At 42.8% G+C, this 14,620-nt stretch overlaps 1 protein-coding gene and 1 pseudogene across 1 annotated transcript; both read left to right on the forward strand.

The window, feature by feature from the left end:
* The first annotated feature begins 2,882 nt into the window (after positions 1-2,882).
* Positions 2,883-6,438, forward strand: LOC109173352 (annotated as a pseudogene).
* A 7,103-nt stretch (positions 6,439-13,541) lies between these two features.
* Positions 13,542-14,057, forward strand: LOC109173354. Its single transcript, XM_019322590.1, has one exon. It carries the CDS (start codon positions 13,542-13,544, stop codon positions 14,055-14,057), a length of 516 nt encoding a protein of 171 aa, XP_019178135.1.
* The last annotated feature ends 563 nt before the right edge of the window (positions 14,058-14,620 follow it).

Raw genomic sequence — 14,620 nt, forward strand, 5'->3', positions numbered from 1 at the left:
ACCATTATCCTTAATCAAGCCTTTAATCCTGTTAGGAATAGGGAAAGTAGACCTTTACTATTCAGATTCTAATTAGAACTCCTGAATCTATATATATGGGATTAGAAAGCATTCAGAAACCCTACCACGATTAATTCTACCACTCGAGACATTCCCTGAGGAAACCTAGCAAAGGAATTCCCCACCACTGAACCTAGGGAGATCAATTGGAGGAGAATCTTAGGGAAGAACTTTTCTAGCCAAGGAAATTGATTAAGGCTAAGAGGTAACCCATGTCTTACAAAACCTATTTTCCTTGCTATTGTTTATTCATTGGCACCGATTGAATGATTGATTGTGTGATTTTGTATGTATATCTTGTTAGAGCTTGTCTTTAGGTTTATATGGTGAATTATTGCTATTATTGATATTCTTGATGGCCCTGTGTGGTTATTAGTCTGATCTTGTATTTAATTATGTCTAGAGCTTATCCCTAGGGTTTATATCATGAATCTCGTGTTGTGATGTTCTTGGTATTCTTGGGTTGGTTTATGCATGCTCGGGTGTTGATCCTAGTCTAGGACTTATCTTTAGGGCTTTGTATATAGATTTCTTGATATTCTTGAGGTTCCGGGTGCTCCTGAACTGTTATGTGATTGATGTCGAGTCTTGGCATGTTTAGGAATCGTGTTGGAATGTAATTGGAATGATTCTTCGTTCAATCTTTGTTAATCAAATCCGTGTTGTTGTTGTTACGTGTTGGAATGTGTTTAGACATGGTTTTGGGTTACAGGAACGAACCCCGGACCATGTAATTACCCTCGTACCAGTGGGGAGTAGGTGGGGGAACGAGTCCCCACCACCTACCCGCGGGTACACTGCCCGATTCCAGCGGGCAGCCGGCGGGCAGTCGACTGCCCGCCTGGCACCCGCTGGAATGCGGCTGCCCACCGGAGGGTGGTCCTCCACCCGCCGCCCACCCGTTGGAACGGCGTGGTGCTGGGTCGTTTTCTCTTGTTTGTCGTTTCCCTGTGTCCCGTTGTACCCCGTTTGATGTTTATGAGTCTCGTATGATGTTTTGAGTACCGTTCTAGGAATTTATGTGTAGTGCGTGTCATTGTTGTTATACCTTGATTGTTGTTGTTGATTATATGATGATTGATTGAATGATGATGGGGATTGTGACCACTGCGCAATTATGGTTCAGATTGATGATGATGAGATTATGATTGGTGGAAATGAATTGTTGGCAGATAGCACAACGGTGCTCGGTTATCGTGCTAAAGGCACGGACCACCCCTTAGACTTGCTGGCTAAAAGCTTGGGTCAGGGTATAAGCGTCGTGGTGCCATGTCAAAGCTATATGCACTGACCCCTTGGTAGTGGTGCTAGAGGCACGGACCATGGGAATCGCACTTCGGTGCTACCATGTTGGTGGACTTGTTGGTGGTTTTGGTGTGGGGCATGTAGTTGCTCCGGAGGAATAAGGGAGGCGGTATAAGGGTGGCCTGGAGGTATGGGTTGGAACTGATATAATGATGGAGATGAGTAAAGGTTGGAACTTGGTATAAGGATGGAACTTGGTATAAGGTTGGAAGATGGATTGTGTGCTTTGATGATTGCTTGCTGATTGATTGTCATTGGATCCCATTGTTGCCTTTAATTGCTATATATGAGCTTACTTGTCTATTATGTCTTGCAAACGTAGGACGCATGCTAGTATCTTTATGATGATTCGTGATGTTAAACCTATTTTTGTGTCTTGAGTCTTAATATGGTTTTAAAGCTAGAGTTTCTTAGGATTATATATGTATTCAAGTCTCAAAATGGTTTTCTTATATCTACCTATATTGTACTTAACACGTGGGAGTGGGTTACTCAGCATTATTCGCTGACGGTTGCTATACCATATGTTTTACAGGTGCTGATCATTAGCTATGGAGCGCGCTAGTCGGACCCGCGGGCTTAGCTTAGTTAGTCCTAGCTTTAGTAGATGGCCTGCGTGACGTGGATTGTATTCGAATATTGACTTATGGATTACACATGTTTGGATGGTTTTAGCCTGTGCACCTAGGTTCTCAAACCTAGGTGTGGCATAACACCCTGACTCTTATGGATAGTCTATGGTCTGTTTGGATGATTATTGTTAGATTGCCTTTATTATATAAGTTTTAAATGTTTTAAAAATTAGGGGTGTTATAGTTGGTATCAGAGTTTAAGTTCGACCCTAGGATAAGGCCCCTAAGACAAGACTGTAGGACATTAAGTTCGAACTCTAAGTACTTAAGTAAATAGGATCTAGGGAGCTTTGGACGCGCGGTGAGGCTGTGAGTCTATTTATCATTATCTGCTTAACTTCTCGTTAATCTATTATGTGTTTAGTTTAAAAGTCCCCCATAATTGTAGCATCAAGGTAATGATGTGAATCCCAAACTTACCATTACGATCGGTGCTGATCCTGTAGACACCGGAATTGCGCCAACAAGGAACCTGCCGAGAACCCTTGAGCCTCCTACCCAAGATTCTTTAACCCAGAACCTACAACTGTTGACTCGGGTTGCCCAGGCGCTTAGCAATGTCATCCTTAATAATAACAACCGACCACCCCCGAACAGGAACCCTGACGTGGCTAGTCAAGTCTTGAATCATCACCCACCCATCTTTGCAGGGGAAGAAGATCCTGCGACCTCGAAGAATGGATCCGAACGTTCGAAAAGATCTTTGAAGTAGTAGAATGCCCGGAGGGACGCCGCGTGGAACTAGCCTCGTTCTACTTCGGACATGAGGCTGACCTTTGGTGGGTTCACGATGGACCTGCTTGCAGACAAAAATCGGGATTCAATTGGGAAACCCTGAAGGCTCGACTACGGGGACGTTTCTACCCCGCGCATGTGAGGGCAGCCATGTATGAAGAATTCCTCCACCTAAAACAAGGAATAACTATAGTGGTGGAATACCACAAACGATTCCTCAAGCTAGCCCGTTTCGCACTTGAATTGGTGCCTACAGAGGCGACAAAAGTAGAGAAGTTTGTGGCGGTTCTCAACTTCGAGAGTCGAAAGGTTTTGACCGTAATTAAACTTTGGACTCTCAACGAGGCTTATGCTAGCGCCGCCGACCTTTATCGAATCCAACTCCTACAACGGGGAGTTCAGGATTAGATCCGAAAAAGGTATAACGGAAGTGGGGGACCACCTATAAATAGAGCAAGGAACGACTCTAACGCAAGAACGGTTAACCCACCAACCCAAGGACCACCTACAAGGTACAACGAGGCTAACGGAAGACAATTCCCTTGCATAAGGTGTGGCAAGGATCATAGGGGCAAGGATTGCTTCGGGAATGCCTTACGATGCTTCAACTGCGGAGGAGAAGGACACAAAACTTTCCAGTGCACCCAACCCCCAAGTGCTAGACTTGCAATCGTGGTCCAACAAGGGAACGCGAACAACCGAGGGAACTACGTATATGGGCACTTGGAAAGGTGTTCGTCATCAGCCGCACCCAAGCCGACCTCGAAGCCGAAGCCACAATCGACACCGAAGGCGTAGCTGGGAAAAACGAAGACCCCACAAACCAACTAGAAGAAAACCGAGAGGAACAATTTTGTCTAGGTTAAAGGCGAGCAAACCATTGTAAACTACCCATCTTATTTTAGGACCGTTTACGTAGCTCGATTACTTAGGATTTCCATATTTCTATTAATAAAATTAGTTAGTTAGCTCGACCAATTTAATTCTCTTACTCCGCCATCGGATTAATTAAAAATCTCGATATCCCAATTCCCAAAATTCAGGGAACCTGGACACACAATTGGAAAACCTAGTTTGGAGTTTAGAATCCCGTCTTGATATGAACGAAAGGTATCAAATTCCAAAAAAAAAAAAAAAACATGGAGGAGTTGCACCAAAAACTGTATTGTCACTAAAGAGATTCAAACTATGAACCCTCCATTCCCAATACCAATCACTTAACCATTGAGCCATCTTTATCTCTTAAAACTTAAGGCATACAAAACCTTAATAACCCATCCCAAATCCCTAAAATCCCAAAATCCCCATCCCAAATCCCTAAAATCCCAAAATGGAAGTAAAAATTGAAAGTACATGCAATATAACTCTAGGGGTGGGATGGAGGAGGGGGCAACTACCGCTCGCCTCTAGTTGCGTCCCGATGTGTAGATTGGTTTCCAAGTAACCATGTTTGCTTTTAAACTAGATGTTGAGAATACTAATCTGTTGTTTTCTGTTCTTTAATATCACGTTTGGTTCACGGAATGAATTTTGAGGTAATAGGAATGCTATTCCATAAGGAATGGAATAGGCAAGGAATAGAATAGGAATTGTATTCTATTGTTTGGTTCGGGGAAGGAATAGAATTTAGGAATTATATTACAATGTTTGGTTGTAGAAATGAAATATGTTTTAAAAGACATAAATACCTTTATAAAAATATGTGATGGTGGCGATGGTGGTGGTGGTGGTGGCAGTGGCGGTGATGGTGGTGGCGGTGGTGGTGATGGTGGTGGTGGCGGTGGTGGTGGTGCTGGGGTAGTAGTGGTGGTGGTGACGATGTTAGTGGTGTGGGCGACGGTGGTGGTGGTGACGGTGACGGTGACGGTTATGGCAGTGGTGGTGGGGGCGGCGACAGTTCTGGTGGTGGTGGTGGTGGTGGCAGCGGTGGTGCTGCTGGGTGGTGGTTCTGGTGGCGGTGGTGGTGGTGACGGCGGCGGCAGCGATGGTGGTAGCGGTGGTGGTGATGGTGGTGGTGGTGGTGCTGGGGTGGTAGTGGTGGTGGTGGCGGTGGCAGTGGTGGGGGCGGCGGTGGTGGTGGGGGCGGCGACGGTTGTGGTGATGGTGGCGGCGGCGGCGGCGTCGGCGATGGTGGTGGCGGCGGCGGCGGTGATGGTGGTGGTGGCGACGACGGTGGTGAAATATGATAAATTTATATATATGATAAAAAAATTAGGTTAAAGAAAGGGGTAAAAAAGAAAATAGATTCTAAAATCTATTCCTAAGCGTTCAGTAATAGGCTAATATCAGGAGGGGCCCTAGTAATAGCTATTACCTTATTTGAGGTAATAGGCTATTACCAGGAATACTATTCCTTGTAATAGAAATGATTACCAAACAAAGGAATAGACCTATTATTGGGAATGCTATGCCATTCCCAGCTTATTCCGTGAACCAAACGGGCCATAATTTCTGCAGTTTTTTGAAAATTGAAAAGATTTTAAATTAGTAACTAGGACCTAAATATTTGTGTTACTATACATTGCAGCTAATAAACCGTGGAGTGAGTTCTTCATTGATTAAAAAAGTGAAAACCGATACAAAAGATTTCCTCAATCTCCCAATGAAAGAGAAGAAGTTTTGGCAAGAGGCAGGGGATCTTCAAGGCTTCGGACAAGCTTTTGTGCATTCTGATGAGCAAAAACTTGACTGGTGTGACATGTTCTATATTATCACTTCCCCAACTTACTTGAGGAAACCAAATCTATTCCCAAATATCCCTTTGCCATTCAGGTCTGTGTAAGTGTGTAATTGTGTTTTCTGTTCCCCCCTTATCTTTTCAGAGTCTTTTATTCAGCTAGAAATAATTGTGAGTCACATGCATGCAGAGTAACAATGGAAATGTTTGCAGAGGAACTGAGAAATCTGGCCCTCACAATCATTGATTACTTAGCAAAAGCTCTGGCGATTGATCAGGAACATGTACGAGGATTGTTCGAGGACAGGATGCAATCTATGAGGATGAATCAATATCCGCGTTGTCCCCAACCAGACAAAGTCATAGGACTTTATCCTCACTCAGATGCTGTCGGGCTTACAATCCTGCTCCAACTCAATGAAATGGAAGGCCTTCAGATCAAGAAAGAAGGCATGTGGATTCCTGTTAAACCCATCCATGGCTCCTTCGTCATCAACATCGGGGATATTCTAGAGGTTATTCACGAATTCGATCAAATATTATTTTCAGGACTGGAAATCAATGAAAGATTAGTCAGTTTTCTTAGGTTTATTTATTTGCAGATACTGACAAATGGAATTTACAAAAGTGTTGAGCATCGAGCAGTAGTAAACTCGGAAAAGGAAAGGCTTTCGGGTTGAACATTTCTGAGCCCCAGACTTGAGTCAGAATTGGGTCCTGTTCCAAGTTTGATCAACCCTCAGTCCCTCAAAATCCAGCTAAGTTCAGGAACGTGGGAGTTAGTTGCAGATTATTACAGAGGATTCTATAGTCGAAAGCTGGATAGTAAATCTTATATAGATGTTATGAGGATCCAAATGGAAGAATGTCCTCAAGCTATTGGTGGAGCGTGTTAGAATAAAATATGTGGTCCAGATTCTTCAGACTATTTCACTTTTCAACTTCCACGTATTGCATGCACATCTCATGATTTCCTATAATTTTGTATTTACCTCTCATCCTCATATGTAATATATTTGTTATTTCCTATATTTTGTATAAATAGGGCCTTGTAATAGTTTCTAAAATCATAAATCTTATTACAATCTTCTATGTAATATTTTTAAATTTATATCCATTAGAATACACTAATCTCTCATTTTGTCTTTTTCTTCCTTTATTTATTTTTTTTTTTGAAAACTTCCTTTATTTAATTTAATTTCTCTTTTATTTTATATAATTGAAAAATTGATATTTCTGCATTTACCCCAAAACCTTTTGTCACTTTTATATTCTTCCTTGTTATTTTAACTTCCTTATAATTATCAATTTCAGTTATTCGCTTCCGTAGTGCTTGTTAATTATCCTAACAAGTGATATCAGAACGATTTAACTGAGAATTACTTTCAAAGATGTCGACTGTCACCAAGTTCAATGAAAAAATTAGATTTTTTATCTAGAGGGTTCAGACTTCATATGGAAGCCATTATAACTCAAAATGGTTTGAAGAAAGCACTAGACGAGATAGTTGGTTCCATCCAAAGGTTCAATTCTTGGTAACTCTGACATAGTAGCTAGATTTGGGGCACTAAGCTTAATTGGGAGTATGATGGTAGTAACTTAGGCTCCATTTGGAAAGCTGGAAAATGACTTCTGAAAAATATTTTCTGGAAAATAAGTCATTTTCCTGAAAACATTTTCCTTTACGGTGTTTGGCTAACCAATGTAAAACTGTCTTTGTATGTTTGGTTCATTTTCCAGAAAATGAGCAGGAAAATGAAAAGAATTGAATACTTCAAAATTTTAATTGTTTGATATTTTTGATAAAATCCCTCTGTGAATAGCACTCATAAGCCTTGTGGATAATTTTGAATATATATATATATATATATATATATATATATATATATATATATATATATATATATATATATATATATATATATAGAATTAGGCTCTGGTGCGGTTAGGGTGCCCAAGTGCGGTTGTGCGGTTTAATCTGGGCCATTCATCTCGTTTAAATCAACATTCAGGATTGTCAAAATAAATAAAAAAAAACGCAGTGGCAATTTTGTAATTTTTGAATTTAGGTCAAAATTAAGGTGAGCAGATCTGTGATTAATGTGCGTGAGTTTTGTATATAAGATGTGTGAGGTTTGTGTGTAAGGTGTGTGCTTTTTGTGCTTAATGTGCGTGGGGTTGTGCTTAACGTGAGTAGTTGTTAAAACTTAAAGTGTGGACTTTTGTGCTTAAGGTGCGTGAAATTTGTTCTTAATGTGAGTGGAGTTGTGCTTAATGTGCGTAGGGTTTGTGCTTAATGTGTGTGAGGTTAGTGATTAATGTTAGTAGTTGTGGAAACTTAAGGTCTGTGAGTTAATACTTAAAGTGCGTGAGTTTTGTGCTTAATGTGCGTGAGGTTGTGCTTAATGTGCATGTGTTTTGTACTTAATGTACGTGAGTTTGTGCTTAATGTGAGACATTTTAAAATCTTAAGTGTGTGAGTTTTGTGCTCAAAGTGTTTTATTATGTGCTTAATGTGCTTGGGATTTGTACTTAAGGTGAATGATTTGTGTTCTTAAGGTGATTTGTTTGTGGACTTAAGGTGCGTGGTGATTTGTGTATTTAAATTTTTATTATTTCCAATTTTGAATTTTGAATTTAATTTTTAGATAGTGGCCTGTTGTTTTAGCTGTTGCAAAACTGGGTTTTATGTCAGTTTTATATGCCATAATGAAGGTTATTCACTCCTCAATCCCTATATAAGAGGGAGTAGAGCAACAGATTTTTTTTACACAACAAGAGAGAATAATTTCTCTACGTTTTTCAGCTCCAAAATACTCTGCTTCTACTCATTTCTTAACCTACTGCGTTCATCTCGATGCTTTTGTTCGCCGGGTTCTTTGTTTGGGTGCTCAAACATTGAATCGTAGCACGTTTTATCCTGGGAAACCTAGGCTACAATGCTCCTAACACTTGTGGGAGGTAGCAAATAAGGTTTTAAGAAAAGGGTGATTCGCTCGACTCATGCTAACCACCTACACCAAACCCGAGCCATATCTCTTCCCCCTTTCCTTCCCAAATTTTCTATAAAATAATAATCCTTATTTCGTAGGATTATTATTGGATTTTGCTAACGAAATATCCAACAATCTTAAATCCTTATTCCTTGTTTTCCCGTTGGTTTTTTTTTTTTTTTTTTTTTTTTTTTTTTTTTTTGTCTCTAATTTCCTAGAAGAAATGGAGAACCCTGGACTGCCAAATCAAGGGGACGAAAATATTGTTGCGGACAACAATGGTGGGAACGGAAACAATGTTGCAAATTCCCTGACACCACCAGTGAACGTAGGTTCACAAGATGGTGGGATTACCGAGGGGTATATCCCCACAATGCGGGTACCTACGGTACCAAGTAGTTCGGCTGAAAAGCCGAAGAAGTTCACCTGTCTCGAATCAAACATCAAGAAGTGGCAACAAAAGATGTTGTTATACCTAGCAACTCTCAACTTGGCAAGGTTCTTGACCGAGAAGGTTCCTGAGTTGAAGGAACAAGATGCTCAATCTGTGATAGTGGTTGGTTATTGGAAAGATTCAGACTTCCTTTGCCGAAACTACATCCTAAACAGATTGTGTGATATGCTATACGATGTGTATCGAAAGATAAGCATATCAAAAGCGTTGTGGGAAGCCTTGGATCATAAATAAAGAAGTGAGGATGCAGGCGCAAAGAAATTTGTGGTTGACCGATTCCTTGACTTCAAAATGGTTGATTCCAAGACCGTGCTAAGTTAGGTACAAGATTTGAAATTAATCTTTGACGAGATCCGTGACGAGGGCATGGTTCTAAGTGAAGCCTTCCAAGTAGGATTTGTGATTCACTTGTTGCTTCCAGGTTGGAAGGGCTTCAAAAACTACCTTAAGCACAAGCAAAAGGAGATGAACCTATAGGACCTGATCTAGCGACTCGGAATTAAGGAGGGGAACAGGACGAATGATAGGAGAGTTCCTGTCGTTGATGGCACTAAGGTCAACGTTGTGGAGCACGGTAAAAGCTCCAAGAGGAACAAGAAGGACAAGAGAAAGCTAGGTCCAAAAGGAGGCATTGCCAAGAACAAGTTTCCTGGTACATGCTACAATTGCGGCAAGCCTGGCCACAAGGAATCTGAATGCAAGGCTCCAATGAAGAATAACAAGAGTTTTGAAGCCAACGTTGTTGGAGAAAGCAGTCAGAAGGAGGTCGAGATTAGCTTTTCAGCTATGGTGACCGAAGTGAACCTCGTGGGCTCTAACCCACGTGAGTGGTTCATCGACACTGGTGCAACAAAGCATTTATGTTGCAACCAAGAGATGTTCAACACCTTTGAGATTGTAGAGAGCGAGAAGGTTTGGATGGGAAACTCTGCTCAGTATGATGTGGAAGGCGTGGGCAAGGTGGTTCTCAAGATGAATCTTGGGAAGGGACTAACGTTGAACAACGTTCTGTATGTTCCGGAGCTGAGGAAGAACCTTGTGTCTGGCTTGCTGCTGAACAAGCATGGATTCCGCATGGTGTTCGAGTCAGACAAAGTAGTTTTGTCTAAGTTAGAGATGTTTGTTGGTAAAAGATATGTAACTGATGAGCTTTTTCAGCTCAGTGTAATTCCTGTTATCAATAAAAGCAAGTTAATTCTGTTTACTTGCCTGAGTCTTCCAATTTGTGGCATGGTAGACTAGGTAATGTTAATTTTAATTCTCTGCGTAGTTTAATTAGCATGCACCATATTCCTAACTTTCAAATTAACACAAATATCAAGTGTGAAATTTGTGTTGAGGCAAAACTAACGAAAACACCTTTCAAATCGATTGAAAGGCAAAGTGAACCACTAGAATTAATCCATAGTGATTTGTGCGATTTTAGATCAATACAAACGAGAGGTGGTAATAAGTATTTTATCACGTTTATCGACGATAGCACTCGATACTGCTATGTGTATTTTCTTAAGAGCAAAGATAAAGCCATTGATAAATTCGTTCTTTACAAGAATGAAGTGGAAAACCAACTTAATCAGAGAATTAAGAAGGTTAGAAGCAATCGAGGTGGTGAGTACGAAGCACCGATTGGTGACTTATATACAAGTGTAGGTATCATACACCAGCGTGCGACACCTTACGCACCTCAATTGAACCGTGTTGCCGAACGAAAGAATCGTACAATGAAAGATATGATGAATGCGGTGCTTATAAGTTCGGGCCTACCTCAAATTATGTGCGGTGAGACGATTTTGACTAGTAATTTCCTTTTAAATAAGGTACCCCGAAAGAAGCTTGATAAGACTCCTTATGAGTTGTGGAACGGTAGGAAACCTTCCTACCAGTACCTGAAAGTGTGGGGTGTCTTGCCAAAGTATTGGTGCTGTTAGTATTATTAATATTGTTATTATTATAGCTTTATTATATAGTTGTATTATATGTGGTGTACAGTGTGTTTAGTCTATTAGTCAGGAACAGTTAGAGAATAGTTATTTAGATAACTTTGTATTCCTATTCGTTGGTTAATGATCAAACATTCTCTCTAATCTGGTATCAGAAGTCAGGTTATCGGAAAGATTCAACTCCTCCTAACCTCCACCGTAAATTGCCCCCCCCCCCTACCATGATGTCTACCAATTCGTCAGAACACACCCTCTCCGCCGCCGGCCGCCGGTAATGTTCTGGCCGGAGCATATCACTACGTCACCACGAAGTTGACTTCCAAATTTTTTTTATTTTGGCGGATGCAGCTTCTCCCATTCCTACGAGGCCAAGAGCTCACCGGCTTCGTCGATGGAAGCCATCCCTGCCCGCCGGAGATGATCGTGTCCGATCAGTCATCAGCCACCAGTTCGACGACGCCGGCAGCCATGGTCCCTGTAACACCCCGTGTTACGACCCCTAAAAGCAAATTAATTAATTAATCAATAGCCCAAGAGATAGAATAAATCATAATGATTAATTAGGGAAAAAGGCCCACCATAGTCCGTGGGCCCTCATCTCTAAACCCAACCCCTAGTCCCAAAAAGGATTAGGCCTTAAATGAGACCCCTAGATATATAAATAGGGAAATTAGAAGGCACCTAGAATCCCCACCACAATAATCTCTCACCACCCAAAGAGTTCCAAGAATTCCCCTAGGAGAATTCAAGAAATCAAGAAAGCTTAAAGAAAGACCCTTCATAGCCAAGGAATTAATTAAGGCTAAGAGGTAACCCATGTCTCAACAAAACCTATTTTCATAGTTATGATTTCCCCCCTAGGGTTTCCCCATATTATTGTGTATTGATGAATTGTGATGTTATTATTGATGATTGGTGTAATGATCCCATGGGGGATCTTGATAATCTTGATATTGGGAGATTCTTGATAATTATGGAGTTCTTGATGATTATATGGAATTCTTGATGACTATATGATGTTCTTGATGGTTGTGTGATGTTCTTAATGCTTATGTGTTATTCTTACCGAATCTTGTAATTAGAAGACGAATCGTATTCTTGTTGATATAAAAGTGATTAGTACCCTAGGTTGTATCGTATGATATTATTCTTGGTTTATCGGGTGGGGAAATCGCATGTTTGGGTATAGATTATGTGTAGAAAAGCATGATAGGTTATGTGCCATACGTTTCTCGTGTTTGGTCCGTTAATTGTCTACGTGTTGTTATTAATTACGTTTAAAAGTGTCTAAGCATGGTTTCGGGTTCCCCGGGCGTTTTTGTGATGGAAGAGTCAGTGGGGGGTAGGGGACCCGCCACCTACCCACGACCGAACTGGGCAGTCTCGGCAGCGGGCAGCCGGCGGGTGGCCCCCCACCCACCGGCTACCCGCTGGAAACTTCTCCCACTCGGGAGTCCGGCTTCCCCTTTTGATGTTTCCCCGATCCCCGTGGTGTCCCAACGGACTCCGTTTATCGTGCCGTGTCTAGTTTGATATTTCGGGTACCGTTCGTAGGTTTATGAGTCTTATATATTGCATGCTAGTTGAATTGGTATCCCGTTGACCTAGGTGGAAGAAGTATGCACCCGTAGGACTATCCATAGTATGTGAAGGATCACGCATAGGTTTTGTTATACGCTTTCTCCTCCTTCCCAATGTGTAATGTGGGCTGCATGTGCTTGCTATGTGTTATGTGTGTGTGTACCCCAATTCGGTTGCGATCGGATTGGTTATTCCTGAGCTGCGGTTCAGAAGCTGGCTGCGGTTAGATTTACTCTTTTGGGCTGCGGTCCACCGTTTGGTTGCGATCAAACGTTTCAACATGAGCTGCAGTTCATACTTCCTGGCTGCGGTCAGATGACATTCTCTTGGGCTGCGGTCCACTGTTTGGTTGCGATCAAACATTATTATGAGCTGCGGTTCATCGGTCAGTTGAGATCGACCCCTCCGTGTTGCGATACGGGGCAGGGTGCTGCGGGGCCGTGTCAGAGCTATATGCACTGACCCTCATGTATGGGTAGCGATTGGTCCTATGGCGCCAACAAAGTGTGCTTATGTGATGAGTTATGGATGAGTTGTGGTTATGAGTATTTGGGGTTGTGACTACGGGATTTATGTTGGGGATTGTTACGTTGGGTTGTGATTATTAATTGGGCTTAGCTTATCTGTCTTGCCTATTGTGAACTGTATATGCTTGTGATAACTGTTGCTTGTGCTTAGCCTTATCTGGCGAGTCAATCTCGGTTTTAAAAGCTAGGGTTCGTAGGATATATCTTCATGCTCAAAGTGGTTTTCGTATATCTATATATATCTCTCTATACGTATTGTATTTCAACGCGTTGGAGTGGGTTACCAGCATCTCTCGCTGAACAGATATATTTGGCTTTCAAGCACAGAAGATTAAGTCACTGGAGCGCGCTAGAACTCGGAGCGTAGAAGTAGATAGTTTCCCATTCGGCCTGCGTGCCGTGTTTATGTATTTACGCTTTGAGGATATTAGTTAGTTAGCCTGTGTACTTGGGTTCTCTAGCCCAGGTGTGGCATAGCACCCCGAACGCTTGTATTACATTTTGAGATTTAATGAGATTCTACCTTTATTATAAGTTTTTAAAAGTCTTAAAAATCTGGGGTGTTACAGTCCCGAACCCGGCGTTTCATGCTTGGGTGAAGTAGGATCAAACAATCGTCTCCTTGCTCATCTCCGCGATGTCGGACGAGGTGCTGCACCTCGCTCTCGGAAGGCACACCTCCGCGGACATCTGGGCCTCTGTCTCCTCGGCGCTCGGTTCCACCAGTGAAGCACGGTGCATCAATCTTCTTGGGCAGTTCCAGCATCTCCGGCAAGGGAACTCTACAATTGCTGATTACCTCGCACGAGTCGGCGTGCTCGTCGAGTCTCTCATCCAGGCCGGCCGGCCATTGTCGCTTATGGAGCAGACGCTGTACGTCACCCGTGGGCTCCGACCGGAGCTAAAATCACTAGCGACCAGCCTCACGGCGTCCGGCGCACAGGTCACTCTGTCCAACCTGTCCGACTTCCTCCAAGCCCACGAGTTCATCCTCGTGGATGACTATCCAATGGCGAACGGGGCGGCATCTCCCGTGGCTTTGTATGCCGGAACCGGCAGAGGTTCACACGGCGGGTGCGGCAGGCAGTCGTCGAACCAGCACCGAGGTGGAGGTGGTGGTCGTGGAAAACGCGACGGACAGCAGCAACGCTGAGGACGCGGTGGTCGTGGTGGACCTCGCTGCCAGATCTGCCAGTCACACGGCCACTCCGCTGTCTACTGCTACAAGCGGTACACCACGCAACCGCGGCCCAGGCGCATGTGGCCATCTCCGGTGGCGCCCCGACGATTCCGCAATCCAGTCCGGCGGATAATTGGTATCCCGATACGGGTGCAACGGCTCATGCAACTCCGGTTGCCGAAATGATGGGGCAGTCTGACGAGTATACAGGTTCAGATGTGTTGCGAGTGGGCAATGGCGCAGGTTTGAAAATTTCGCGAGTCGGTCAAGCATCAATCCCATCCGAGTCCAAATGTTTACGTTTAAATGACATTTTTCATGTTCCTAATCTTTATGTCCCGTTGTTATCTGTTCATAAATTCACTGTAGATAACAATGTTTTCTTTGAATTTCACAATAATTGTTTCATTGTGAAGGATTCCACAACCCGGGCGGTTCTGCTTAGAGGTTCCACATCGGGCGGGTTATACAAGCTTCTGGTGTCTCGGTCCAGTTTTGCGTTCGTCAGTTCCCAGGCTACTCCCACCATATGGCAT

The sequence above is a fragment of the Ipomoea nil genome, unplaced genomic scaffold, assembly GCF_001879475.1.
Source record: "Ipomoea nil cultivar Tokyo-kokei standard unplaced genomic scaffold, Asagao_1.1 scaffold0480, whole genome shotgun sequence".
NCBI classification, from domain to species: domain Eukaryota; kingdom Viridiplantae; phylum Streptophyta; class Magnoliopsida; order Solanales; family Convolvulaceae; genus Ipomoea; species Ipomoea nil.